The 27,015-nt window shown below is 45.5% G+C and overlaps 1 protein-coding gene and 1 long non-coding RNA gene across 4 annotated transcripts in view; both read left to right on the top strand.

Moving 5' to 3' along the window:
* The window catches only part of POLD3 (DNA polymerase delta 3, accessory subunit), a 31,210-nt gene extending 12,071 nt beyond the window's left edge, over positions 1–19,139 (top strand). For both annotated transcript variants that reach the window (XM_062567485.1, XM_062567486.1), the window contains exons 7-12: positions 1,341–1,413; positions 3,825–3,987; positions 5,331–5,443; positions 11,101–11,195; positions 12,066–12,147; positions 16,924–19,139. In XM_062567485.1, coding sequence (XP_062423469.1) covers positions 1,341–1,413; positions 3,825–3,987; positions 5,331–5,443; positions 11,101–11,195; positions 12,066–12,147; positions 16,924–17,129 — 732 coding nt within the window. In that variant the 3' untranslated portion in view covers positions 17,130–19,139. The remainder of the gene's footprint in view (positions 1–1,340; positions 1,414–3,824; positions 3,988–5,330; positions 5,444–11,100; positions 11,196–12,065; positions 12,148–16,923) is intronic.
* A 2,393-nt stretch (positions 19,140–21,532) lies between these two features.
* Positions 21,533–26,509, top strand: LOC134141938 (uncharacterized). Of its 2 annotated transcripts, none has more exons than XR_009958755.1 (3): positions 21,533–21,622; positions 22,156–22,332; positions 25,246–26,509. It is a non-coding gene; the product is annotated as an uncharacterized LOC134141938 (long non-coding RNA). The 2 variants fall into 2 exon arrangements; XR_009958756.1 differs by lacking the exon at positions 25,246–26,509 and adding an exon at positions 22,447–22,487.
* Positions 26,510–27,015: the final 506 nt, after the last annotated feature.

Raw genomic sequence — 27,015 nt, 5'->3', positions numbered from 1 at the left:
TTTGGCAGCCCATCGGATTAATAGATTTAATGAACCGTTCTTGCTTCGTTGCTGCTTCTGGTTCTAGACTTGCTATCCGCTGGGAACGCTCAGTCACTCTTTCTTAAGTATTTAACAGTATATCATGTCTTCTCTCAGTCATCTTGGCAGGGAACATATATTTTGCCATGCTCTTGACCTATCCAAAGAAGTATATTTGCCACAGCTCTAATGCTTTGATATTCTTTGAGCCTGATCTCCAGCTAGTAGAAGCCAGCGTAGCTGCATTATTGAGACAATTATTCCTTTGTCTTTAGTTATGCCAGTATATACAGCAGTTGAGGATCTCGCTCTCTCTGTTGTGCTTAAAAGGATTTGTTTTGAGCAATAAGTGAAATGTAAGACTTGCAGGTCTTAATCAAGGTGTTTAAACTTAGTTTGTGAGAGACATTTCAGAGTTTGACCTGTGCAGGACTAAAATGTTTATCTTTTCAGCTGCTTTTTTCTTTTTTTTTCTTAATCCCTCCAGGATAGATTTGTTTTAATCTTGATTAGTAAAAGTGTTTTTTAAAGCACTACGTCCGTTAAATGGATATATGTGGTATGGTAATAAATGGTAATGTGATTTTGTTTTTTTCAGAACAAATGAGTATGTTTTGGGACAATTTTCTGATTTTTATATTGAATTTAGAACTGATGATATCTGCTTGTCTGTGTTTTGGAAACTTTCATGTCTGATTTGCCTTTTTTCCCATCAAAATAAATAGGATAAGGAGGCTAACCTTCTTTAATTTTTTTGTTTCTTTTTGTGATTTTTTTTTTCACTTTGGTTATGAGTATATTAACAGAATAGAACTGCTGAGTTGTTTGCAAAAAATATCACTGAACAGTGCAATGTGCCAGAGTAGCTGGATAAAGTCTTCATGGTTTGGCCAGTCTGTGTTCTTTCCTCGGCTGGTTACTGAGAATTGAGGCACTGATATTTTGCAAAAAGAACAGTTCTTTACTGGGAACTGACCCAAATCCCAACCACTTATTTCAGTAACACTGTCAGCCATCAGATGGGAATGTGACCTAAGTTAGATTTGAAGGCATAGCTAAGGAGTGGTAAGTAATGTACTCTCATCCCTTAGCTCCGTGCAGTTTCTAATGTCTTTGAATTCTCCTAAGGTAATACTGAATCGAAGATAATGACTAGTCAACAAAATCTGCGTATTCGTTTTGTTTGTCCAGAACCAATACTATGCATTTTGAGGGCTGTGTTGCAAGTGTGCTGATGTGTCCGTGTCTCTTTTCACTAGATACTAGGCTAAATGTAGGCAACATACAATTCCTGTGGTTGCTCTTGTTTTTGCTTCCAGGTGTCTACAGCAAGCAGCAAACCACCAGGAAAGGTCAACATAATGAACAATTTCTTTGGAAAAGCTGCCACGAGTAAGTGTTTTATAACATACATCTGTTTTCAGAAACCATTGTGGTCAAGGATCAGCCATCTGTATTAAAAAAAAAAAAAAAAAAAAAAAAAAAAAAGTTTGAAAGCATATTGGAAATCTATTGTTTTAGCTAAGTAGCAATTAGAAATAGTTTATGATACCAAGTATCTTGCTATGCAGTTGTGATGGGGAGGTATAAATAAAGAAAAAAGAGCAGAACTCTCCCTTTAAACCACAAGACATGAGGCTAGTTGGATTTCCCTTATATCCTCTATTGTCATAGTTTTCTATATTGTTTTTTTTCCTGCTCTTTTGAACTCAGAGGAGTTAACTTTTGTGTATGCAGCTCAAGGCAAAAATGAAAGAAAAGTTTTAAGTAGAATTTTTCTGACAAAAAGCTTGCTGGGTGGAGATCAATTAATATGACATATTTGTGCAGACTAACCCAGGAAGGATTTTTAGTGCAGAAGAAAACTGATTTAAAGTGAGTACTTTTGACTGGAGGATTGGCTATTGGCGAAATGATTGCCAAAGCCTGTTAGACTGTGTGTGTTAATGACACTTGCTTTTCATAACAAATCACTGAAGAGTCTATGGTTATATTTGGGGTTAATTCTTCTATAGCAAATTGAAGAGCTAATAATCAGAGTAGAAAAATGAGAAGTCGTTCTTCCTCTTTGAGTACAGCTCTGAATTAGATGGCTTCCAGAGGTCCCTTCCACCCTGAATTATTCAATGTGCTGAAGCTGTTGAACAGACATTGGAAAAGAGCTATAGGACTTTCTTCAAAAGATGCTTTTAGAATACAAGAGGATTTGAAGAATAGTTACTGGAAGAGAATAAACAACAAAATTCTTTCTAACAAATATCTATTAGAGCTTGCAGGGTACAGTTCCAACGCTAAACACACAGTACGCCGTAGCGTTGGACATCTCTGAGCTCCTGTTCTGATGAGCCTTGAGACTGAGGGAGCTGAGGATACTTTCAGCCTAACCATTAAAATTCTAAGGGCAATTACTACCATGAATTCAATAAATTCTTAAGATCTGGGAAGATCTGTAGACAAAAGTTTGTGTTCTGGAAATCCAGGAAGCTGAAATGGTAAAGATGACACATCGATGATACAGAAAACTTCTTGGATCTATTTCTATGATTTGTGGTGGGGTTAGCTTCTCTGTTTAGCCCTGTCAGGGAGCTCTTCAAAGAAACTTGTGAGGTAACTGCTGGGTTGGAGCAAACAACAGAACTGGAAATGATTATGTGTATAGGAAAGGTAGGTTGAGTTCAGGAGGGCGATTTATTTCCTGCATGTTGATACGTTTCTCCTGGCATCAAAGATTTCACTATTGCCGGAAAGTCCCAAGTTAATAATTGAGCCCTTCAGCTCTATGCTATTGATCATAAACAAGAGAGATGTCATTCGTACTCTTATATAAGAGATGTTTTCCCTCGCTCAGTGAAGCAGCCAACCTGTTTTTCAGGTTGTGTCAGAAAGGTGTTGACATGAAGTCTTTTAGCCCTCTCAATAGCCTCTGCTCCTATTGACACTGTAGTTATTGTTACCTGTTATTGTTGAGTGCTTTTTTTTCCCCAAGGCATCTTGCACTTGAGTTTACAGGTTTCTAAATCGTCTTGTCCTCTCTTCATTGTGCATGTGTGTAAAGCTGCTGAATGAAGCTAGCAGGCTGTAATTAGTACTAATGTGCTAAAAGCTTTGCCTATCGGGATGACAAATATGCTATTTTATCGTCCCTCTCCCACCTGCTGTCTCTTCTCTAGTACTAGATTAAGTCTTTTAGAGAAGAATTATCCTTCTACATTGTGCTACGTAGACAAAGGAGATTGGTTCTTTATCATTTTGGGGTGGAGGGGGAGAGGGAAGATGTAGCCAGTACACTTTTCAAAATACTAATACTACTGGGCTGTAGTGTTATTCAGCATGGAGACTGCACACAGCGCTGTTTGATTTTTTTCCTCAGTCCTGATTCTTCTCTTTCTGTACTCTTTCATGTGTGATTTCAATGCTCTGATTTTTAGCAGGGGTAAATTGACAATAAAGATCGATGTGCTGTTACCCCAAGAGGGCTGCCTGGAGGAGGAGCTCCCAACTTGTTCATAGCAAAATATCTCTTGAGAAAATTGGCAATGTTCTGTGGCACCTCAGGTCCTGGTGATTACGCAGGGTGTGCCCTTAAAAGAGAACCAAACCAGTAGATCAGCTAGAAATGCAGACTTGTTCTTTTTTCATCTATGACAAAGCTTGGTCAAAGTAGATCCCTTAATGCTTTTTCGTGTGGCCTGTAGTGCTTTCCATTTTTGTGCCACATGGTGTTTCATTTAGCCAGCTCCTTTGTAGGTTCTGGTTCATATTGAATGCACAGTGTTTGTTCCTTCTTAATTCTTTATTCACAGATAAACTCAAAGTCAATCCTGTGCCTGAGCAGCCAAAGGAAGAAAAAGAAGTAGTCAAGCCTTCTGTTCCTGTAGCAGAACCAGAATCAACCCCCAGTACCATAGCAGAGAAACCTGGGAGGAAAACAGAGTCTACTAAAATTCAACAAAAGGACAAAAAAAGGTGGGCCATACTTTTCAGCGTCCCTTTCATCTGTTAACCCACTTGTTGATGGCCTGTGCTGGGCTGGCTGGTCTTATGATGCTGGCTCACCTTCTGTTTCCAGCTACTAAATTGCATTAAATGTGGCTAAAATTATCTCTTAGGATTTTTTCCTACTAATTCTTTTCCATTTAGGCGAGTGCTGTAGATGCCTTAGGGCCATTTGTGCCATTGCAACTGGGAAGGGACACAATCCAGGTACTCCTCAGCAGGAGGGGGGCAGCTTTCCATGAGACAACCTCACGCTGCGAACAGGCTCAGTACAGACCCCGCAAGCAATCTGTGGGGGCTGGCAGGAGCACCTGTACTGCAGGGAAGGTAGTATATTCCCAAGCTTGTATGTACACAGTTTCTAGCACACAAAGTTCTGCTTGTTGATTTCTGTAGCTAATGTACTGCTGCTTTCGATGTCGCTGGTTTATTTTGGGCTGAGACTCCAAGTAAATTTAAAGTTCAGCCCTTTGTGTTTAATCCAACCCAAACTGACAGAGACCAAAAATCATTACAGTCTGATGGCTCTCTGGTGGCCTATGAGTAATTAATTGGTGGTCTCAATCTGTTTCTTACTAACTAGGTAAGCACACCACCCAGCCCACCATCACAGTTAGTGCTAACTGGTCTTCTTTTTGATAGTCTTGCTGAAAAAGCCAAGGGCCTGGAAACTGCACGTTGGCAATGTGGTGTTGGGGAGGCCACTTGGGCTGTACCAGCTCTATGAGGATATGCAGGCCTTTAGCCTCCAGGCTTGTTAGTCTGACATGTCTCGCCAACAGTAAAAAGAAAGAAGCTATTTTATTTTTCCAGTAGTCTTTAAAAATGGCTCCAGGATTCTGAGACACTACCTCATAGTCGGTCAGTGGCAAGCAGTCTGTCAAAAGAGCTTCTGAGTGATCCTGTTGGGGACATTAGTGTTTGGGAGCATGAGCTATAGAGACAAGATCAGTAACATGCTCTTGCCAGGTTACTGTGGCCAAGCTAGGTGAGGTACTTGGCAAAATGCTGAACTGTAGAGGGGCTAAAGAAATCCTTCTCATTTGAAGAACTGGATATGGGTAAAGATGAGAAGCATAAAAATGCTCATATGCCTGTGCCTGGTTGTATATATGAGTATGCTTCAGCATATGTAATAATCATGTTTGAGGTACAGAGGTATTTGATTCCTTGCTAACAGTCCTCTTATCAGGAATATACTTGTCCAAATACATGTGTTGCTTTCATGCATGCACAAGGCATAACACATGTTCATTATTTCTTTTTTCCTCTGTCCTGCTTTTTTTCTTTTTCTTTTCTTTCTACTGTGGCAGTAAAATGAAGAGGATGAGCAAGTCAGATAATGAGGAGGAAAGAGAGCCTGAAAACCTCAAGAAAAAGAGGAAGAGAATCAAACAACTTCAGTCTGACAGTAGTGATGACGAAGGTAAAAGATATGAAAACAACCAGGCATGTAGGTCAGGGGCCTGATTTCAACAATGTTATTATCCAAGGCTGTTGGTCAAGGATTGAGGGAATAGTTTAGAGGACTGAAGACTGCAAAAATTTCTTTTGTGCTGCAGGCCTCAGTCATTTAGTCTTTGGTTTAGCTTACACAGATTTGGCTGTCTCCTCACCAAGTGTGCTGCCAGTCACACTGACTTGTGTGAAATAGGTTCTGAAATCTCTTGTGAAAGACGTAGTGCCTTCCAGAATTATATAATTGGTCATAACCAGCTGATTTGGTGAGCTGTAAACACTTGCTAAATGACCCCCACTCCCCAAAGGTCATTTTTAGTATCTTTATTCAGGCTGTTTATAGAAATGCTTTGGAAGACAGCATTGGAAGCAAGATTCCAAAAAATAGATAATAGAGAAACTGGAGGCAAAACAGTTGAGCCATATCCGATGCGACTCTGTGTCTCCTCAGTGTTTGTTGGCTTTGATAGGAGTAGGGTGCCCAGAACATCGCAAGATTTGGGCTTATAATGAGGAACAGCAGAGCCAGATTCCAAAGAATTTGGATAATTGAGGTGACAAATGCCGTTCAATGTAGATAACTGGAAAATAAGTTGGGAAGCAAGCTGGGGAGTATGTGCGAAATGGAACAGTCATCCAGCAAGCTGATCAGGAAAAGAATTTGGAGATCACTATGGACAAATAATTGAAACCATCAGCTTAGTGTACAGCTCCAATAAAAAAAGGTAAAACAGCTAATAGGTTATATTAGCAAAGGGATGGATTCCAGAAGGAGAATTGAAGGTCTTTGCTTATTTATTATGGGCAGCACATGAGAAATGACTGTGAAATGAAGAGAATCTGTAATACAAATGAGGGATGGGGATACTGCTGGATATCTTAGGCCTAAGGTGGCAAGGAGACTGCTATTTTCATGGTTTCTTTTTTGCTCAGAGTAATTTCAAGTGATCTCTGTCATCAGGCATCCATCACTTCTGCTCAAACTGTTCCACAGGATGATAAATATCTCAGGAAGCTGTTCTTCATGATCAGTCTTAATTTCATCACATTCCTGTGTGCAGCTCCTTGTTTAGCCATAAAAAATGTATATGCCCACACTCTTTGGTATTTATTTCTTTAAATATTTGTAAGCTATTATCTGGTCTTTCCATTTACTCACCACTCAGCCAACTGACAAGCTGGGTTGTTTAGCTCTTAAGAAGGAAGATTGAAATCAGCCCATTTAGCCACTTGAAGTGCTACTCTTTACTGGGTTGGAATTTCTCAGCTTGTCAGTTCTCTGCTAGCAAGAGCAGGCAGGAATGAATCCTTCATTTCAGGTTTGTGGTAGGACTGTATGGAGACACTGTTCTTGGAAGCACAAAAGTTTGTTGGTCCTGTCTTCCTCTTGCTGCTGTAAGTTGGGGACCCCCAGCCTGCAGTGTTTGCAACAGTGTTAGACACGTAACATGTTGGTAGGCAACCTCATAGTCTGCTTTCTTTATCTGTTTCTGTTACAACTCTTTTAATGCAGGAGCAGTGCTGGAAGATTGTCATAAGCTGAGGACCACTCCTGTAGAGCACTGCAAACTCTTGCAGATTGCTGCATACACACTTAATGTTTTTCCATATCAGAGCTCTTGGGCCTCTCTTGTGGAATATCTGTGTTAGATTATCATACACTAAATAGTTAATTCCTTTGAATGTGGTGCCTTGTGTTTTCATTTGTACCGAGACACGGTCCAGAGAATGTGTGTGTACCCCTAGTGTCAGTGCTCTCCTACATCCTTTTGGTCTTTTTGCCTTATTTGTGCTCTAAAAGGTGGCTTAACTGGATTGGCAAGTAAAAACCATGGAGTTAGTCCTCGGGTGAGATTGGGGGCCTGCTTGTCCTATTACCCACTCTCTAAATTAGTAACCCTAGACATTAAATATAGTAGAAGTAGGGATAAGTGCCTGCTTCTCTTGGGGGAGGGGGTATTTTACCCCTGTCTAACCTACCAAGCTACTACTATGCAAAAAGCCTGACTTTTCATTTGGAGAAGTCTCTTGTTTCTCCTCTTGCTCTTCCTGCATCAGACCCCTTTGGTCTTTCCACCTTTTCTGGAGAATTAGTTTTGTACCATGTGAAGAATTGGCTTTGTATTATGTATTAGAATTGCTAGTTTATGCACGTTATAGTGGTACATACAAATTTGTGTGTTATACAAATTAGCTTTGTATTATTCCCTTTTGAAAACAGGGAAAGATTAGAACTGAGAGCTGCTCTTCACCTCCTTCTTAGGCTAATGTCTGTCTAAACCACCCTGATTAGCTCTGTATTCAGAGGTTTGCTTCTGCTGTTTGCCCTTCTAAATCCAATTGGTTAAAAGAAGAGAGGTTCAAACTCTTTGAAATATTCAGATTGAATCCAGATTGATAATATATGTAGTATTACATACTGTATTCCAGTATGAGAGTATAAATTGGATAAAACAGATGCTTATAGGAAAAATCATACAGCAGCTGGACTTTGAGAACATTTACCCTTAAAGTGGCAAATGGGTTTCTCCAGAGAGCAGGAACAGTTTTTAATCAACAACACTCAGCAGAAGAGAGCCTGGAGTGACATTGTTTTGCACGATGTCCCAGTGGGAATTAGAGAGGAAGGAGCCATATGCTGTACAGCATTTGGAGATCGCTGCCAAGGAGGGCCTGGCTCGTCTAACACCTGCACAACTCACCCACAGATGATAGAAGGTTACGTTTTAAATATGTAAGATGCAATATGGGAAGCAAAATAATTAGTGCAGGTATCAAAAGCTAACAGTCTAGCTGCTGCTTATGTTAATGCACCAAGCTAACCTGGCTGACCTCTGCTTGAAGCAAATTAGGAGGTTCTTGCAGAGGCTGCTCCACCGCAGCTCAGAGGGGCAATGGCCTCGGCAGGGGCAATAACCTTTCCAGTGGGTGCAGCTGGAGTCGCGTGGAGATGCCTGTCCAGAGCCATTACTGTGATTGAGTGGCATTCAGACAGGGCTCCACCTGTGTAACTGTGCTAGTAAAACCACTGCCCTTTTTAGAGGGGCTCACAGTGACAGTTCATGGGTTTTAAACTGGGTCCATATGGACCAGACCAGGGGCCTAATGCAAAGCACTGCATGGACGTTTGTCAGTGCAAGTCTTCTGTGTTGCTCTTCTAATCTACTCCTAATCTACTGAAACTAGCCCCAAATAAGCTATAAGAATAGCTTATTGACATAAGCGTCAGCCTGTTGTATCAAATTGAAAATACAGAAGGCATAAAAGGCAATCATTTTCATTAAAAAGATTTTTCATTAATCTATATCGGTATGAGGGTGCCTTAGTCACTGCAGGTTGGTTTGCTTCCAGTGCCAGAATAAACTACACGAGTGTCCACAGAGGACGGGAGGTTTTGGCAGCTTCAGCTATACCAACATAGGCAACATTTCATAGTGTTGACAAGCATTTTACAGCCACTTTGGATGGTGATTTTGGTGGCACTGTAACCTACAAATTCTATCTCTTTCAGAAAGCTGCAGTAGGAGCACTAGAGCTTTTCACAGTTTATCCAGGCAGGGTCAGAGCAAACTGAACAAAGCCAGAATTTACGTCCTTGGTACATCCGGTTGCCCAGCTTGTATCCATTTCATGCAGCTGTTGCTGTTGGGTAAACTGTGGGCAGCAGCTAGAGGTTGACTTGGGAGTTATCACATGTCAGAGGACTGTGCTGGCTAGAAGAGGATAAAGTAATAGAAAAGCAGCTTTATGGGAGTCAGAAACACCCTGACGTGGGGAGAAGGTGCCTTCTGTTTGCCAAAGCTGGGGAAATTGGTCTGAAGGGGGCTGAAGAAAAACCTGAATTTCCCTCAAACGAGAACCATAGCAATGCCTCTGGCTGAGCGTGGCAGGAGTTGCAGTTTTCCACTAGGGCAGTTTTCAGTCCTTGTGTAGACTCTTAAGAATCTTTTATGATTGATCTGATCGCTAGGTCTATTCTTTCGAGTAGTCTGTAAATCTCATTTGAGGCTCTGTAGTACAGGGGCACTTGAGCCTGCAGTTGCTGTGAGACTATGATAAATGCTAAGAATTCTGAGCTCCCTGCAGCTCCTCAGCTGTGATCGCGGCCTGCCTCGGCAGTTAGCACCTTGGAGTAGATCAATTGTTTGGTTTTATCTTTACACAACCGCCAGATCCAGCTATTTGAAGCAAGGTGAAATACCAAGTCATGTTATTCCACTCTGCATTTCTATGCCTTGCTTACTGAAGTAGTTAGGAGGCTGAGTCCTTGTTTGAAGAATGTAATTTATTATTCAGCATTGGCAGCTGACCACTGTTTCACTTGAGCCCTTCTTAACCTGTGAAGGTCAGCTGGCCGTATGCCTGGCACAGTCATAACTCTTAACACTGACCTAATCGGTTGGGACAGCTACAGATCCAGAATTCGTGTTACAACGACAATATGAACGCAGTGCTACAGCCAGCAGAGGCTGGGAGGAGAAGCCAAACAGGCACTCTGTCCTCCCGTCCAACAGCTCAATTGTTCTTATTAAGCAATAGGTCAGATGAGGAGTTTCTTCCCCCACGTTCCTAGCTCTCTCCCACATTTGAGGACTTGCGTGGCAATATTTCTCACTTGGACTTGGAGGGGACTCTCTTTAAAGCCTTTTAAGTTAGTCTTGGTGCCTTCTGTGTGATGCAAGGTACTGCTCTTCCCCTTTGCTCTATGCTGAATATACATTATCCTCGCAGCTCTGTTCCTTTGCCAGCTCCACAAAAGACTGACCCTGGCTTTTTCTCATATGTGTATAAGTCCTGCTAGTTTCACTAAGGTCCTGTTTGACAGAGCTGCTAGAGCTTCCAGTGCTGGTTTTGCTGTGTACAAATTAGTAAAGGTGGCCTTGACTATTTTGGTTAGTTTTGGCATTGAAAGGATTCCACTCTCTTGGTCCTTGCACCATCTGTTGCATAGAGAAGAACTTGGATCTCATGATGACAGATGAAAGAGTAGACTTAGCTATATTTTTTTCAAATGAAGAGTTGTGATGTCCATTAATAAGATCCTTAGGGTGAATAATAGCATGTTGTACTTAATCCTTGGATTAAGGACGTTTCAAGCTAATAGTACTGATTACTTGAGATTTGTAGCACGACTTATGAAGCAATGACTCTTTTACCAATGCTGGGGGAGGTGCAGAGTGAAATTAAGGTCAACCACTGAGCTGGGAATATGTAGTCTTAAACTCTGACTCCTTTAATTTCTAAACAAATCACAGTGCCTCTTGTTTAATGAGCAAGTGAAATACATGCCTAAAACTTTCCAGTTTCTCTGCCTGTTTTTAGTGCTTCATTTGGTAGAGCAAAAATACCAAATGTACTTTCCCCATCCTGTCCCATCCTCTACCCTTTTTCCTTTGGGAACTGCAGTGTGTAGCAGGTTAGATTTCTGGCTGGAGACAGACAACATGGCACATTTTGAACTGACTTGAATAAAACAAGTCTGAGGTATCAGTTGCAAACCTCAAGCTAAGTACAAGTTGCAGGCAATTGTCCAGAGTCAAATTAGATCACCTGCGACAAAGTAGTGGCTGCAAGAGGTCACTGGGCCCACATACTATCAAGAACTTCATCTGTGCTTCTTACCAGATGTCCCACCATTTTCCACACCTGAGGAAGTGAAAGCTCCATCTCCACCTCCCCTACCTGCACTGAAGACTGAATTGGAGCCTGCATCCACTGAGGTAAAAGCATATTATGGTTGTTATCATATGTTATCTGATTCACCTGGGGATTTCCCAGTCACTTTTCAGATGTTAAATCTAGAGGGAAGGTCCTGCTTGCTTGTGAATGCCATCACATTATCCAGCTTGAAAGAATCCATTGTGTTCACTATTCCATTCATTTTCTAGAATATAACTTTATTTAAATTCTAGCTTTTCTGCTGACATAGTGCAGTTTTCTGGGATTTTTCTTTTCCTCTTTTTCCCTCCTAATGGTTCTTTGAATTGTAACTTGCAATTGAGCACTCTTCCCTCTAAATCTTGGCCTCAGGAGTCAAGGCAGGGCCAGAAATGAAACCAGAGAATCTTGGTACTGAGCCCTGTAGCACAGAGAAGCAGCTGCCTGAGAGGTGGGCTGTGACTGGCAAGAAGTGAACCCCTGAGCTGAGAAAACACAAGTAGCTTTATTGTAAGTGCAGTTATTCCATTACAGCAAGGGTTCTGATGTCTTGCACACCTTGTTGTTTTTTCATTTTTCAGAGGTATGTTGAGACAACCCCAATGCACTCTTCTAGCATAACTAAACAAATTTTGAAATGTCACATGCCCCAGAAGAGGGAACGTGTCCTTTGTGCTGCAGACAGGAAAAGTTGCTGCCTCACTTAAGCTCTGTTTTCTCTCTCTCAGATTTGTCTTGGTAGCGTGGGGAGAATTGTAGCATTAGCAGAAATAGGACTAGGGTAACCTGGGAAGGGACAGAATTAGTTACCAAACCATGCTCAACTTTATTGAAGAGATTAGACTTATCTTCTGATGCTTATGTTCTTATAACTTGGCCACATGCACAAAGCCTTAATATTTGATTTCTCACAATACTGCAATGTACTTCAGGTTTCAGCTGGAGGGAGGAAGAGGAAACGGAAGCGTGTGCTGAAATCCAAAATGTTTGTTGATGAAGAAGAAGGCTGCATGGGTAAGACGAGCTGTTTCCTACACGCTACTCTATTAGAGAGATGTTGAAGATTTATTGTTACAGGCCAAGCCTGTCCAAGGCTTGGGAAGAGATTCACAATATCACTTTGTTATTCTGCTTCAACCTCATGCTCCTGGACTGAAGTAAATTTCCTTTTGGTGAAGGAGTGGTAGGGAGTCATGGAGTTACGGCAGACTCTTTTCTTTTCTTTTCTTTTTTTTGATTATTCTCAGAGTTTCTTCCAGTTCTTCCTTCCCTCCTAGCAGGATGAACATCTTCGTTTGCTCTCCTCTCGAAAGATACAAGCTTTTAAAGATGATACAGAGAGAGGGCTAGACTTTGGGATAAATTCTGTTTGCTTGTGTCTCCAGAAGTATGCAGCACAGCTTGATAATAAGTTAATGTATACATTTGTAAGTATCCCAAATAAAGTGGGTGCAAGAAGCAAACATCTGGAGTTTAGGAAGGGTTTCTCCTCCTGATAAGGGTGGCCCTGCTTTGGGGAGACAAGAGAGTCTTTACACAAGTACTGACAGCCAAAGGCTTTGAATTCCAACCTGACTGGACACCGATTCCTTCTGTGACCTTGAGAAAGGTGCATAATATTGCTGTTCTTACTTCTTCCTCTGTATCCTGATGTTGAAGTAGAGCTACAGTAGTTCAGAAATATTTTTTAAAAGTTTTAAAAATGAAGAGGGTGGAAATGTTTTCTAAAACACCACTGTCAGCCCAACTGCATGGGATGCTTAATGTTCTCCAGACTGGTTGATCTGAATAGATGTCAAGGGAGCTCAGTCAGTTCTAGAAAATCCACTGTTGTGCTTGTACAGGTTTGCCGTTGTGCATAAGCATAGATAGGTGCAAGCTGGCTTGGCCCAAACTTGGAGCTGCCTGGACATGAGTAAGCTTGTGTCTGTTTGCACCTGTCCGTATAGTTATATCTTATGTTTCCTATTAACTTTGTATTGTCTCCTTTAAAGAAACATAAAGCTAGCACTCATCAGCTGGCTATGATAGTAACTGAAATCTCAAGTACTGTTATTTTTGTCAAAGAAATGGACTTGTTCAAAGTTGTTGATTGATTTGGCTAGTTGCGTTATGGTTTGTTTTGTACTCCCATCCCAGATAGAACCATTAAAACCCTTGGAAGAAAAACAGAACAAAAAAAGCATTAGCTGGGGAGTAAATTTTAACAAGGTCTCCATCCAGAGCTCGCAGTAATGACTGTTCCGGATTCAGTTTCCAGCAAAGAATGCTTTTTGTCTCTCTGTTCAGCCTTTTCCAAATGCACCAGGGCTGGGAAGATTGCCTTTCTTTCTCCCTCAGCACCACCCCCCAATGGATTTAATAGTCTCTTGTGAAATCTGGACCTTTGGTTTACAGTTCGTATCCACTATGAAAAGGGAAATGCAAGCCCTGTTGTGCATTTGGAAGACAGTCCATCTAGGAAGGAGAGGTGGATGGATCTGCAATACTGAAGAATGGGGTGGGAAGGAGATGCTGCCTTCTGCACTGAAAACATACCAGGCTGTTGTGCAGAACTCGCTGTCTGCTTATTGTCCAGTTTCCCCCTCTTCACCCTTTCCCTGCACTGGGAGGCCAAATAACTTGCAAATCTCCTAGGCTAATGTGTATTGTTGTTATCTTTTGAAATAGAGGATTTTTCTTTCCCTGCTGTCTTATTTTCCTTTTTAAACAAGGCTAGTTTATAGAGATGTTAAATCTGACCATTCAGATTAGGCTGTACTTTATATTTCTCTGATTTAAGGATCATTTTCACAAGAGCTGTAGCAGCAAGGAATTGATGTCAAAAAGCAAAGCTAATTTAAGGTTTAGCCCTGAGGGGAAATTGAGCAATTAAAGGATCTGTGGAGTTAAGCACAAGGCATGTCACTGTACATCAACTGGGACACAATCAGTTGAGTGCACGCTCTCAATCTATAGCAAAGGGGAGTTACTGAGGTTTAAGCTAATGCTTTTCTACCTCACTCTTGCTAAAGCCTGAAACAACACATGTGGACTTCTGTATTGGAATAACCATGTCTGCATTATAGGTAAATTGATCATACAGCACTGGCTTTTAAATTAGAACTCACACACACATTTGAGTTACTGTGATTTAGGGAGTCCCAGCTGTGAGCTGAGCTGCTGTGTAGCAGTAACTGTCTATTTGCATGCTCTCAGCTGCCTCAGATGCCAAGTTTTGCAGTTCAGGTGAGTAAAAACGAGTTAATCTAAGCTGTATTATCTTGCAATTGGAGGGGATTAAGCACACACTGTTGGAATTACCCACAATTATTGACATGAGTGACACACAGTAACTTTGTAAAGCTCTGTTACTGGCTAGTGATCTCTTAAAGCTGCTCACTGAAAAGCCATTTGCCTCTGAAGGTAAGTTAGCTTGGATTTATAGTCTCTACTTGAGTATGCACTAACTCCGGAGCAGGATTTCATACCGTTTCTCTTCCTAACCTTTGATTACATAGAAAACTGTATTTGATTTGATGTATTGATACAACTTAAAGCTAGATTCCCAGAAGTGAGGAAGTTAGGACATCTGTTTAAAAGAATACAGTTGCTAAAGAAAAATGATTTACTAGAAGAATACCAGAACACTTCTGGGAAAGCTGAGAAAACAACATTTACCAGCATCTAACAATGTCTTTCGTCAGTGGAGCTGACTGCAGTTTCAGTTAGCATTCCTTTATATTTCTTAGCTTTCCATCATTGGGCACTGACACTATTGAGCAGGTAATCACATTCAGTAATAGTCCCTGACTTCAGTGATGGGCTAGTTCTGTTTTTTCAAAGGAATTCTTTATATTTGCCCTGCTTGACCACCTGTATATAAAGAACTTGCTATCTGTGTTTTCTGCTCCTTTTCTCATCTCTGAGGGATCCTGGTGTTGCATTACTCTTTCCTGACTTTCTGATGTGCACAGTGGTGGTGGGTGACAGGAAATCTAGCTCTGTATTTAGGTCATCTTTCCCTGAAATCTAACTGCCTAACTGATTGCTTGGGCCACTGTAGAAACTGGACCAAGTTAGAGTGATGTTTCTTCAAGCATCATATAAAGGTGGATTGAGGACTGCATATAAAGGTGGATTGAGAACTGGCTGAAAGGCAGAGCTTAGAGGGTCGTCATCAGTGGCGTGGAGTCCAGTTGGAGGCCTGTGGCTAGCGGCCTCCCCCAGGGCTCAGTACCTGCTCCCATTCTGTTCAACTTCTTCATCAGTGACCTGGATGAGGGGGCAGAGTGCCTCCTCAGCAAGTTTGCTGAGGATCCCAAGCTGGGAGGAGTGGCTGACACACCTGAGGGCTGTGCTGCCATTCAGAGAGACCTGGCCAGGCTGGAGAGCTGGGCGGAGAGGAACCTCCTGAGGTTCCACAACGGCAAGTGCAGGGTCCTGCACCTAGGGAAAAATAACCCCAGGCACCAGTACAAGCTGGGGGCTGACCTTGTGGAGAGCAGCTCTGCAGAGAAGGACCTGGGAGTGGTGGTGGATGACAGGTTGACCATGAGGCAGCAATGTGCCCTTGTGGCCAGGAAGGCCAATGGTCTCCTGGGGTGCATTAGGAAAAGTGTTGCCAGCAGGTGGAGGGAGGTGATCCTGCCCCTCTCCTCAGCCCTGGGGAGGCCTCATCTCGAGTACTGTGTCCAGTTCTGGGCTCCCCAGTCCAAGAGAGACATGGAGCTACTTTGCAGCGCAGGGCTGCAAAGATCCGAGGGCTGGAGCACCTGCCCTGTGAGGAACGGCTGCGAGAGCTGGGCCTGTTCAGCCTGGGGAAGAGAAGCCTGAGGGGGGATCTGATCAATGTGTACAAGTACCTGAAGGGAGGGTGTGAAGGGGACGGGGACAAACTCTTTTCAGTTGTCCCATGTGACAGGACAAGAGGCAATGGGCAGAAATTGAAGCACAGGAAGTTCTGCTTGAAGGTGAGGGGTGATTTCTTCCCTGTGAGAGTGATGGAGCACTGGACCAGGTTGCCCAGAGAGGTGGTGGAGTCTCCTTCTCTGGAGATCTTCAAGGCCCGCCTGGATGCAACCCTGTCCACCATGCTGTAGGTGACCCTGCTGAGCAAGAGGGTTGGCCTAGGTGATCTCCGGAGGTCTCATTCAACCTTACTGATTCTATGATTCTTAACCCCAAAAGATACATTTGGTCTTTTAAGTCTAAACTAAGGATTCTGATCTGGTTCATATTCTTCACTTCCAGATAGCTGCCTGTCAGCCTTTATAAGATGAATTGATGGCTGCAGGCCAGGCCCTAGTGGAAAATTGTTTTAGCTGTGAAGGTCTTCAGCACAGCTGGCCCCTAGCTTATAGAAGAGGGCAACCTTTGAATAAATTTAGAAATGGAACTGTCTGATTTAGGATCTTTCCCAGGGGGGAGCCTCAGGCTGTTGTTGTGCAAGGCATGTGTATGGCCTGCAAAATAATGTCTGTAGGGATGGCAAGCCATTATGAAGAGCTGGATGCTGTTAAAGTTCCCAGGTCATTAACCTGCCATCATATATTTAAGAAGGAAGGGAGACTTGACTCAGTGTAGAGTAAACGAGTCCTGAAGTCCGATCTTCTGGACTCTAGAAGTGCTGGATTCAGTACTCCTGGATCTACTGAATAACCTTGAAGAAGTGAACTTAATTCCTTGTGTCTGGCATCTATTCCTTGAACCCCAAATCCTCATTTCTGGTGTAGAGGAAAGGCTGCAGTGAAGAAGTCACTGCTCTTCAATACATAGGCTTAACCATTATCCTTTATTTATTTTATTCAGTGACTGAGAAGGTTTACGAGAGTGAATCCTGTACAGATAGCGAGGATGACTTTGCGAAGTCCAAGCCACCAGCTGCACACAGACAGCCTGCACCCCCTGTGAAGAAAGAACCGAAGGAAGAGAGGAAGAACCTGAAGAAGGGGGCAGCCACTGCCAACAAAGCCAATAAGCAGGTCTCCATCATGGGTTTCTTTCAGAAGAAATGAACTGGGTCTTTCTCTTGATCCCCTTGGCAGCTTGGAGAAATTACTCTGTGTAGCTTTCTGAAAATTGCTGCATTGGAGGAGAACAATATGCAATCTTCTGTTACATAAGATATTTCGCTTACTATGTAAGTAAGCCCTTTGGACTAGATTTTGTATGGGAGAGGTTTTATCTGTTAATGCAATAATTTGTCTTCTATACTAAACTGTACAGAAACCTCCAGCTAGAAGCAAAACCTGGAGAAACTCTTGGAAGACTGTTAATCTAGTCACATGAAATTTTATTTTTTTAATACGGTCTTTTACCTATTAAGTGTTGAAGGCCCATTCAATGAGTGGTAGATGGACTAAATTAGGACTCAAGTTGTGGCATCTTTTTTGTTGTTTATTTTGTTGCTTTTTCCTTCTTTTACACCCCCAGCTCACCAGATTGTTCTAAATGTTCACACTGGTTAGAGGCTGTAATTTAACAGGTCTTCAGGCACACACACAAATATCAAACATCTGCTTCAGCTTTAACTGAATGAAACAAACTTGATTTTCCCCGTAAGACTGGTAAATACTTTTTGCTGTGCCTTTCATAATCTTTTTTTGGACAGAGCAGTGCATATAAAATTTTCTTACTCTTTTCTTCCTTGAATACATCCTCTGTAAAATACTCAGATGCCTAATTATAGACTGGGACACTGTTGGTGCTGTCTTTGCGAAAACATCATTAAGGCTTCCCGCACAATTGGCTCCAGTGTAATTGGGGGAAGGCCTTTGCTGTTATTGAGAAAGCAATTGTATCCTTAACCTTGAAAGTTAATGAGTCAAAGGGAAGGGTGTTCAGAGGACTTCTCTGATAACACCAGTCACGTACCTGCTGTTGTGGGCGGTGAGGAGTTGCGCTGCTGCTGCTGTTTGTTGTTGGTTTTGGCTTGCATGAAGTTTTTGCAGGCATAAACCAGACAACAGAGTTGTTTTCTAGGACATCTAGTCATCTGCCTGTTGAAGGAAGTGTGTCACAGCGAATGAGGAGGAATGAATTATTAAAGATGAATAAAGCAGTGCAGTCCAGTAAATCAGAAGTGACTTGTCATCTCAGATGCCTCTGTTTTCTGGTGCTAAATTTGATTCATATGAGGCCTGGATTTCCAGAGGATGGATGCTTGGAGTTTCTGAAGTTTGGCCTGTGAAGGTCTCTCAGATGGGCAAATCATGTCATCAGTGGTTGCTTCTGAGTATTGTTAGGCCAACATATATAAATTGTTATTGATCTGGAAAGTGTTTGTGGTTGTTGCAAAGGCAGATAAAACCTGGAGAGTGTGAAGCAAGGAGGAGATGCCTTCAGGAGCCCACCTGAAAGTATCCTGAGGTGGGCAATAAAAGAGCCAGCAAACTGGTTATACCTATGCAGTCATTTTGACCAGGAGATCAAGTTTGTGACTCACAAATTTGAACACACCCCTACTAGTTATCAGAAGTTGTTTCAATTAAATTTAAGTCATATTAAGTCACAATACCTTGCATTCATAGCAGAGGTGAGAGTACCTACTTAAAGCATCAGTGTCCCTGCCTTTCCGCTTGTGCTTGTGTCCTAGCCAGATGGGTACAGCCACTGGCTGAATGGGCCAGTACAGTTACTGGTGCAGTATTCAGCGACAGGCTCATCAATGAGCACACCCTGTGTTAAGAACTTAAACCTCGGACTTTCCCTCTTGGAGGAGGTCATTGAAAAAATAACAGGAGAACAAGAGAGGTAAGGCAAAGAATTGGCGCCATATCCACTGCCATCCAGAACCAAGTGCCTGACGCAGCAAGCTGAAAAGGCTTTTAATGTTCTTCTCAGGGCCTGCCTTAGTGATGTGGGGAGCAGGGATCCATTGGGGAAGAGTGAAAAATCTTCATTTAACTTCTCCAAAGAACATTGTGTCTGTCCCAGGAAAATAGCACATTGGTGTTCCTGTTTTTCTTTAAAGTTGGGAATTTAATTTGAAAAGTAATGTTGTTTAACAAAACCGATTAAATAGAGATTTTCTTTTGTCTTTGCTATTCATGGAAAGATGTGCTACATGCTGATTTCCAAAAGTAGCTGTCATGTTTGACTATGTGGAAGAATATCACTGTACTGAAATGAGTAAGGACTTTCCATCAAAAACATGGGTGGAAACATTAGTCTGATTGTCCAGCCACATTTCAGATTCCCTAAAACAATGTTTCAAAATACCGTGGTTTATATTGAGTATGATACAGTGAGGGATGTCAAAGAGGCTGGTGTCTCCTCCTGTGACAATCTTATTTCTGTGATGATTTTGAAAGGACATAGAGCCCTAGCGCCCTTGCACCTTACCTGATCTTTACTTCACTCCACCTCCCTCTATAACCAAATCAACGTCATATGCAACTTCCTCAGGAAAATGACTTAATGTCTGAAACAGGACATAGGCAAACTTAAGACTTCCAAAATCATGATCTAATACTCCCCCTCCTGCACTGCATGGTCTGCCAACCCTTGAGGAGTCTCTGATCCCTGGATGCCCCTGTGGCAGTTCATTAGGTGCCTGAAGGCTGGAGTGACCCCAGATGCTTTGTGGGATCCGGAAGCAAGGAAGAGGACCAGGTGTCCAAGCTGCAGAATAAATGGAGAAGATTCTCTTTTTTTCTGTGACTTCCATGTGCATACAGATCCCCAGAGGTGGGAGACCCAGCTGTTCGCAGCAGTGTCTCTGCCCTCCTGGACAGAGTACAGCCAGCAGCTCTTGGCTTGGTGGAGTTGGGGCACTTTCTCCTTGGCACCTGCAGGAGCTGCGATGTGCTGGTGGCAGAAGGGGAGATTCCCGAGGGGAAATGACAGTGTCTGCTCCCACCTCTGTGTGCTGGGAGAGGGAGAAGGCAGTTCAGTTGCTTTAAGGAAGTGGAACCAGCTTGATTTTGGACATGGTTTTGTTTAGGAATCTGCTGCAGTGCGCTCCACCACACTGCGCACTCTGAGCAGTGATTTAGGCTAGGAGGACCTAAGTTTAGTACTTATTTTCAAAGTTTTAAGGGTTATTTTTTGTTTTTAGCTAATGACAATGGATTTTTACACTACTGAGGCTTTGGAGCAGAACCCAGAGGCCGGTCCCTTGCCTTCATGTCCCACCATGTGGGCCGCTGCTGTCCAAGTGCTCCTGTTTGTTCCCCTCCTGGGGCAACGTCTCTCCACCGAGTCCTGCAGCCTGGTGGACATGGTCCTTCCTCCAGGTTGAATAGTGCTATTTCAGCACCCAGTGGTGTTGGGGGGGGGAGGGGGACAAAATAGCTTGGAAGTTTCCAGACAGCAGTAACAGCTCCATACAGCTCAGAGCCAGGCTCTCGCTCTTAAAGCCAGGAGCAGATCTCCTGCCTTGTCATCGGCTCAAGTCCGTGTTTTTTTGTAGGTGCTCTGTCAGGTCTCTGGATGCTGCTCGGGCTCCAAAACCTCACCTTGGAGACCGAGATGTTTAGCAGTTCCTGTCCTCTCCTGCTCTGCATCTCCATTCCAGCTGTGTTTGTGCCCTGGCGAGGGCAAGACCCGAAGAGCTGTGAGATGATGGAGAGATGTTTGTGATCCACGCTAACATCCTCTGCTAAATAGCGTGTTTTACGGTGCTGCTTTGCTGAAGGTCTCTCAAAGCACTTTCCAGACAGAGGGAACTTCAACCTTTTAGGTAGAAAAGCTGAAAGAGGTAACGTTACCTAACTTGGATGTAAAACTGCCCATAGAGCGGGCTCCAAGGTGCTTCTGAGCCATGGGTCCAGCACAGAACCTCTGTGTTTGTTACGCGAAGGGGCTAAAAAACCTCACTTCTAAGGATGAAAAAAAAAAAAAAAAACTCCGTCCTTTCTTACGCACGACTTCTGGAAAGCTAATTTGTAATTGGGCTTCTAAAAGCTTCCTGCATTGCAAAACGAGGCAGAGCCTGCTCGGAAGACCCGTCGGTCTGTTTGCCTCTGCGGCTGCCCGGCCTTTAGCCGGTTAAAGAAACCTTGCGCCGCCTTTAAGAGCGGTCGGAAAAACAGCGGCTGGGGAGGAGGGGGCCGAGGAAGCACCGTTATCAGCTCGTGCTGACCCGTTCAAATAAACGTCCGGGCTGAAAGCGAGCGGAGAGCCCTGGCCCGCGCGCGCCCGCTCTGAGCCGCGGCTGCCGGCGCTAAGCGCGACGTGCGCTCGGCCCGCCGGCGCATGTGGAATTGTTTTGCTCTATCTCTGCTGCCGGCGCGCGATGCCAGCGCGCCGCGAGATACCGAGCAGGGGAGCGCGGAGCGGCAGGGCCTTATAAGGAAGCAAATCGGCTCCGCGAGGCCGCGAGCGGGCGCTTGCCAGCAAGGCGCCGTGCGTCAGCGCCTCGCCTGCGTCGGCCCCCTTCCCCGCGCCGCGGCGGGCTGCGCCGCTCCTCGTGCCCGCGCCGCTCCCCCGGGCTCCGCCGGCATCGCCCGGGCACGTCGCCCTGAGGTCCTTCGCGAGCTTCGGTGCGGCGGGACGCTCGAGAAGGGTCGGTGGTTCTCGCGCCATCCCGCCGCCTGCTTTGCTCTCCTGTGGCCTTCTGAGCCTTCTGCTGGAGCATCTCCAGCTGCAGCTGGGTCCCCCTCCGAATCCTCTCTGCTCCGTTCCCTGCCCCATCGTGCCCTTAAACCCGCTCCCTCCACCGCGGGGAAGGCTAAACACCGTCTGTGATGGTGACAGTGCTAAGAGAGGCCTTTGCTGCTTGCTGTCGTCTCCAGCAAACGTCATCCAGCTGCATCCTGCAGAAAGCAGTGGCCTTGAACCTTGAGGTCCACAAGGCACGGACGCCGTTCCACCCCTCTCCTCTCCTCCTGTCTCTCCTTTCCTAACTACCTCCATTCCTGCCCGTTCTCCCCCAGTGATTCTGCTGTCCCCCAGCTCCTGCAGAGCAGTTTTGATAAAATAACCTCATTTTCCTACCAGTCGCCTTTTAATCAGCGTCTTTTCAAAGGTATTAAAATTGTGGTAGTTGAGAACAGTCTTGCACGGTGCGATGCTGCTGGCTTTCCCTCTCTCACACAGCTTCCGCGCGTGGCAGGCGGCGGACGGGAGCCTGCGTCTTTGCTGTTCTCCTTTCGTCCAAACCCAACTCCAGCCCACCGTCGCTGTCCCTCCATTAAACGTGATGCCTCAAAGACCTGAAACGTCCTTCCAATGACTGAGAGCTGCACGTCCGTGACCCAGCATCCATGAGAAGAGGTAAAGGCAGGCGGCCGAGCTGAGGTTGGGACGTGCTCGTACGGGGTTATGACTTGCTTGGGCAAACACTGGGATTTTTTTAGGTATTGCAGTGACTCCTTTCTGCTATTTCAGGGGAGAAAACAGTGACCGGTCTTGCGGGTGCTGGCTTGTGCCTGTGCCTGTGCCCACGGGCTGGCAGCCGGTTTGCAGCAGGGTCGCTCCGCTGGAAGGAGGTGCCCTGGGAAGGCCGGGGCTGGCCAGGGATTTCCTGGGTTGCTCCCGGAGCTGGGAACTGCCAGCGTGTGGGTGCTGCCAGGGAGCAGTGTGCTGGAGCTGGCATCCCCCATGAGATGGGTGACGAAGCTGGCAGCCTGGTAGGGTCATAGCTGTGCAAAATCTTTCCTCTGGACTCAAGTTGTTCTCCTCGGGCTGTAATGCGGATGCTGCCAGCATTGGAAGGAAGTGCTCATTTATTCCCATAAACACGCGTGTGCCAGCTCGGTTGTGCAAAACTGTCCTCTGACCTGTGGATCTGCGTGACATTGGGTTGTATCTCCAGCATAAGGGCAGGAGGAAGGTTCATTGCTGTGGGCTTTGTCCAGTCCTTGTTTCCCAGTGTCTATTGCAGGGATCGCAGATATAAGAGACCAGGCTAGTGGAGCCTCAGCTGATGCAGGATAGCCCTTCCCATGGACCATGATCTGTCCTCTCCATCCCACTAATAGAGATGCAAAAAACCCTGTCTCCCTATTGTGTTAGAAGAGGACCAGTGAGCCTTTGACACCATGGGTAACACCAGCATGCTCAGCAAGAGCAAAGCAATGGGCGCTACAACAGCAAGGGAAATGCAGCTCTGAGAAATGCACTCGCCACCTGCCGATAATCCCTCGCGAGGTGTAAACCTCAGCTCTGGCCAAAAGCAGGACCTCTGTGTTGCTGGAGGCCACTAGCAAAACTGGCTGCGAGCTCCCAGATGCAAGAAAACAGCAAACATGGTTTTAGGGGTGGAGTGGAAAATACTCCAGCACCTTCTCTGAGACCTTGTGAGCAACTTTCAGCTGTCTCTAAAAGGAGAGAGCAGAGCACAAGAAGGGATATGGATGGCCAAAACCTTCTGGATCATGGGAATGCAGAAGGGAGGCCATAAAAGCTCTGGAATTAAGAAAAAGTAGCCAGGAGCTGCCTCCCTCTACCAGTAGCCCTGCAGCGTGTCAGCCAGTGGTCTACCACACTTCGCTGTCAGAGTGAATGGGCCCTTCCAGCGACCCATGATCTGAGGCAGAAGACTAAGATCAAAAGAGGATTTGGCTGTTTCTAAGGTATATTTTGCCATGCCAGAACTTAGGCTGTTGATTGTGTCAAGCAGTGAAAGGGAAACTCACTTGCCTGGTCCATGAGGTTGGGATTAGCTGCAGTCCTGCACCTTCCCCTGAGCCACGAGCAAATACCCTTGGCCGAGAGCAGCCGAAGACTTGGAGAGCACCAGCCCTTTGCCCTGAACAGCGATGTAGATGTGGGGCAGGAGAGAACCATGCTACTTCACCTTGCGATCCCACAAAGACTTTGCAAGACTTTCTTCTGGGAAGTCCCACCAGAGAGGCTGTTGGGGTAGCTGGGGCTGAAGTCCAAGTGCATTTTGGAGACCCTTCCCTTAGCAGACTTCCTAAAGGCGTTCACCACCTGGCTCCTGTCTTCTTCAAGCATTCTAAGGAAAGCTGGACAATTCTGCCCACAGTCGTGTCACCCAGCTGCAATGCAGCGTAGATGCTGCCTTTCCATAACCCTTTTCTTTCAGGGTGGCCTGGTGCCATTATTTGACATTTCCAACTCCTCCCCGGAGCTGTGCATGGATTGTGTGTTTTCTTTCCCTTGCTGAGGTTTGCTAGGATGGTTTGTCCCTGCTCCGGGTGTCCCTGATCCAGGGCTCAGGTGATCCCAGTGTGGCAGGCAGGCAGAGGGGATGCATTTTCCCTGCATATTGGCTCTTGAACCGGCTGAAAGAAGCCGAACACAGTGAACTGCTGTTCCTGTGAACAGCATCTTAGGTGGGAGTGAGCTTGCAAGTGCAAGATGAAGTGTCCTCTGTTAACATGCCCTCTGTTAACATGCCCACTAGGCTTCATTTTCTTCATTTTACATATCAGATTCCCAGGCATTTCCTCTCTCTGATTTTGCTGACATATGAGGGTATCGGCGCTTGTTGGCTGTGCAAAACCTCCCGCAGGTTTTGCTCAAAGTTACATCAGCACTTTTGCATCACATGTGCACAGCTCCAGGATTTATTATGGCTTCTCCTTGGCAGCCAGCCCAGCCAGGGGGAGAAGCGAAGGGAAAAAGCAATTTCATGTCACCCCCTGCCCCTAGCGAGAAACAAAATGTGAAGTTGAGATGCTCTGAAATGGCAGAAAAGTGATATGGATGTTCAAGATCTTTGGGAAATCTTTGGGCGCAGCTGACAGTCACCCCACAACCCTGTGCCCCAGCTGGGAGATCTTCCTCCCGCATTGCAAAAGGGCTGACTACGATAATCGTCACTGCTCGTAGCCAGTGCAGTATCAGTCCAGGCTGCAACAGGGAGACCAACAAAGGCAAGATTAGAGGGATGAGGATGAGGATTAGCAAGCGCAGAGGTGCATTCTCCCACCGTCCAAGCTCACCTTCACGCAATTGCACCAACAGCCTGAGTGGTCTCCTATGATTTTGGGAAGCGTTTGCAAAACTCTTTATAACATCTGTAGGGGACGTTCAGAGGGTGGAGGGCAGGTTAGTGGGACTGGACATGGGGACTGCAGGGATTGCTCTCATGGGGCTGATGGGGTGCAGGATCATCCTGGCAGCAGCAGCAGGAGAGAGGGAGGTTGCTGAATGGGAGCTGCTGTTGCTGGGGAGTCTTGGCATGAGCTAACACCCAGGGCCTCCTCTACCTCTCAGCTCCTTCACAGCTTCTCAGACACTGCCCATGGCCTAACCAAGGACCATCAGCTTGGGACACCTCCCAGCCCCGTCCAGGTGGATGTCAGCTGGTGCATCTCACACTGTTCATCCCTACTAGAAACCCCCAACACCAGTAACGCCTGCCCCATCCTGGCCCTCTGCAAGCAGGAACGGGCACTGAACCAAAGGCTGGGCAGTGCGGGGTCACCCATGAGTCAGGACGCCCTGCTCAGCGCCCAGACGGGGAAGACAGGCCAGAAATAGAGCCGTTGTTTAGATAGACGGTGTTATTGCAGCAGCCTCGCAGCCAGCAAGCTCCCTCTTGCCAAGCAGAAAGGCCCTTTGCTCCCTGCCAGCGAGATGAAGGCAGGATTGGGATGCTCTGGCAGGACACAGGGCCAGCTCCAGCCCCATGGAAATCGGCAGCACTGATCCACCCCACAGTGCTGCATCCCCACCAGCCCTGGGATCTCCTTCCCCTGGGTGCTGGGAGCATCCAAGCTGACTCCTCCTCAAAAAGTTTTCCCCAGCCTGATCTGAGGACTGAAAGGACCACACCAAGCTTGGCCCACCAAGGTCTGAATTATCACCAGGATGAACACTTTTCCTGAAGGAGCTTGGGCTCCCACAGAGCTGGAAGCTGGACGTTAGTGCCAAAGCCCATTGCAAGGCTGGATCCAGCCAACTCTACTCAGAGCATCCCAAGAGCTCCCCATTTAGACTCAGCAAAGCCTTGATGCTTCACCATCACTCCAGTCCCAGGCTGAAAATATTCCTACGCTGGAAAGGAGGGCCCTGAAAGGGGAGTCCCTTTCCTGTGGGCAGGATGGAGCCAAGCAAATCATGTCTCTGTCTCCATCTGTGGAGATACTCAATGCCAAACTGGACAAGGCCCTGAATGCCCCAGCTTGGGACCTGGATCAAGCATCGATGCTGGCCCTGATTTGGGGGCTTTGGACCAGAGATCTCCAGAGGTCCCATCCAGCACCCTCTAGGCTATGATTTATTTTTCAAGTGAGTTCGACTGGCAGCTCTGCAAAATCTCTGCACTACAGAAGTCCTTGAATCACGTTCTCCAAGGTAGGCTCTTTCCTGCAGGATGTCAGAGGGCGTGTTGCACGCTGGATCAGTACTGCCAGCCAACAGAGAGGGAAAATAACAACTCGTTACAAGCCAACTACTGCACCTGCAAGCTCCCAGCCCAACTCCTGCTGACAGACAATGTGGTATGTCCATGGAGGTGAGAAGCTGGAGGACAGCCAGCTCACTATTACAGTCTCTGCTTTCCTATGTCCTCTCTGGTCAAAGGGCACAGGATGCAATAGCAGAAAACATCCGTGAAATGGCAGATCTATGGCAACAAAGGTGCATTGATCCTGCAGGGCTGAGAGCTGCGAGTGATAGAAACCACCAAAATTCAACAAACTCAGCTCATTTGCAGGTGACACCCAAGGGGGTCAGTTAATTCAAAGCAAAGCTTGTGGCTTCCGTACGTCTTCCCTCCTGGGACCTCCAGGGCTCCCTCTGACTTGCATTATCCATCTGTCCTCCTTGAAATGCCAGGAGAGCAGAGCTGGAAACTGCCAGTGGTGGTTGAGCAACAACAGCTCCTCAGCTGAAATCACCACCCTGCCAGCCTGCAGCAATGGTGTTTTAGATGTATGCAATTGAAAAACATGATGAACAGTGTCCAGGTGTGATTCCAGTCCAGGCAGTATGTATGACCAGCATGACCACCACAGGAGCCAGCCCAGAGCAAGCATCTCC

Source organism: Rhea pennata, chromosome 1 (assembly GCF_028389875.1).
Source record: "Rhea pennata isolate bPtePen1 chromosome 1, bPtePen1.pri, whole genome shotgun sequence".
NCBI classification, from domain to species: Eukaryota; Metazoa; Chordata; class Aves; order Rheiformes; family Rheidae; genus Rhea; species Rhea pennata.
Note: the sequence above shows the minus strand (reverse complement) of the source record. Positions and strands in the feature narration are given on the sequence as shown.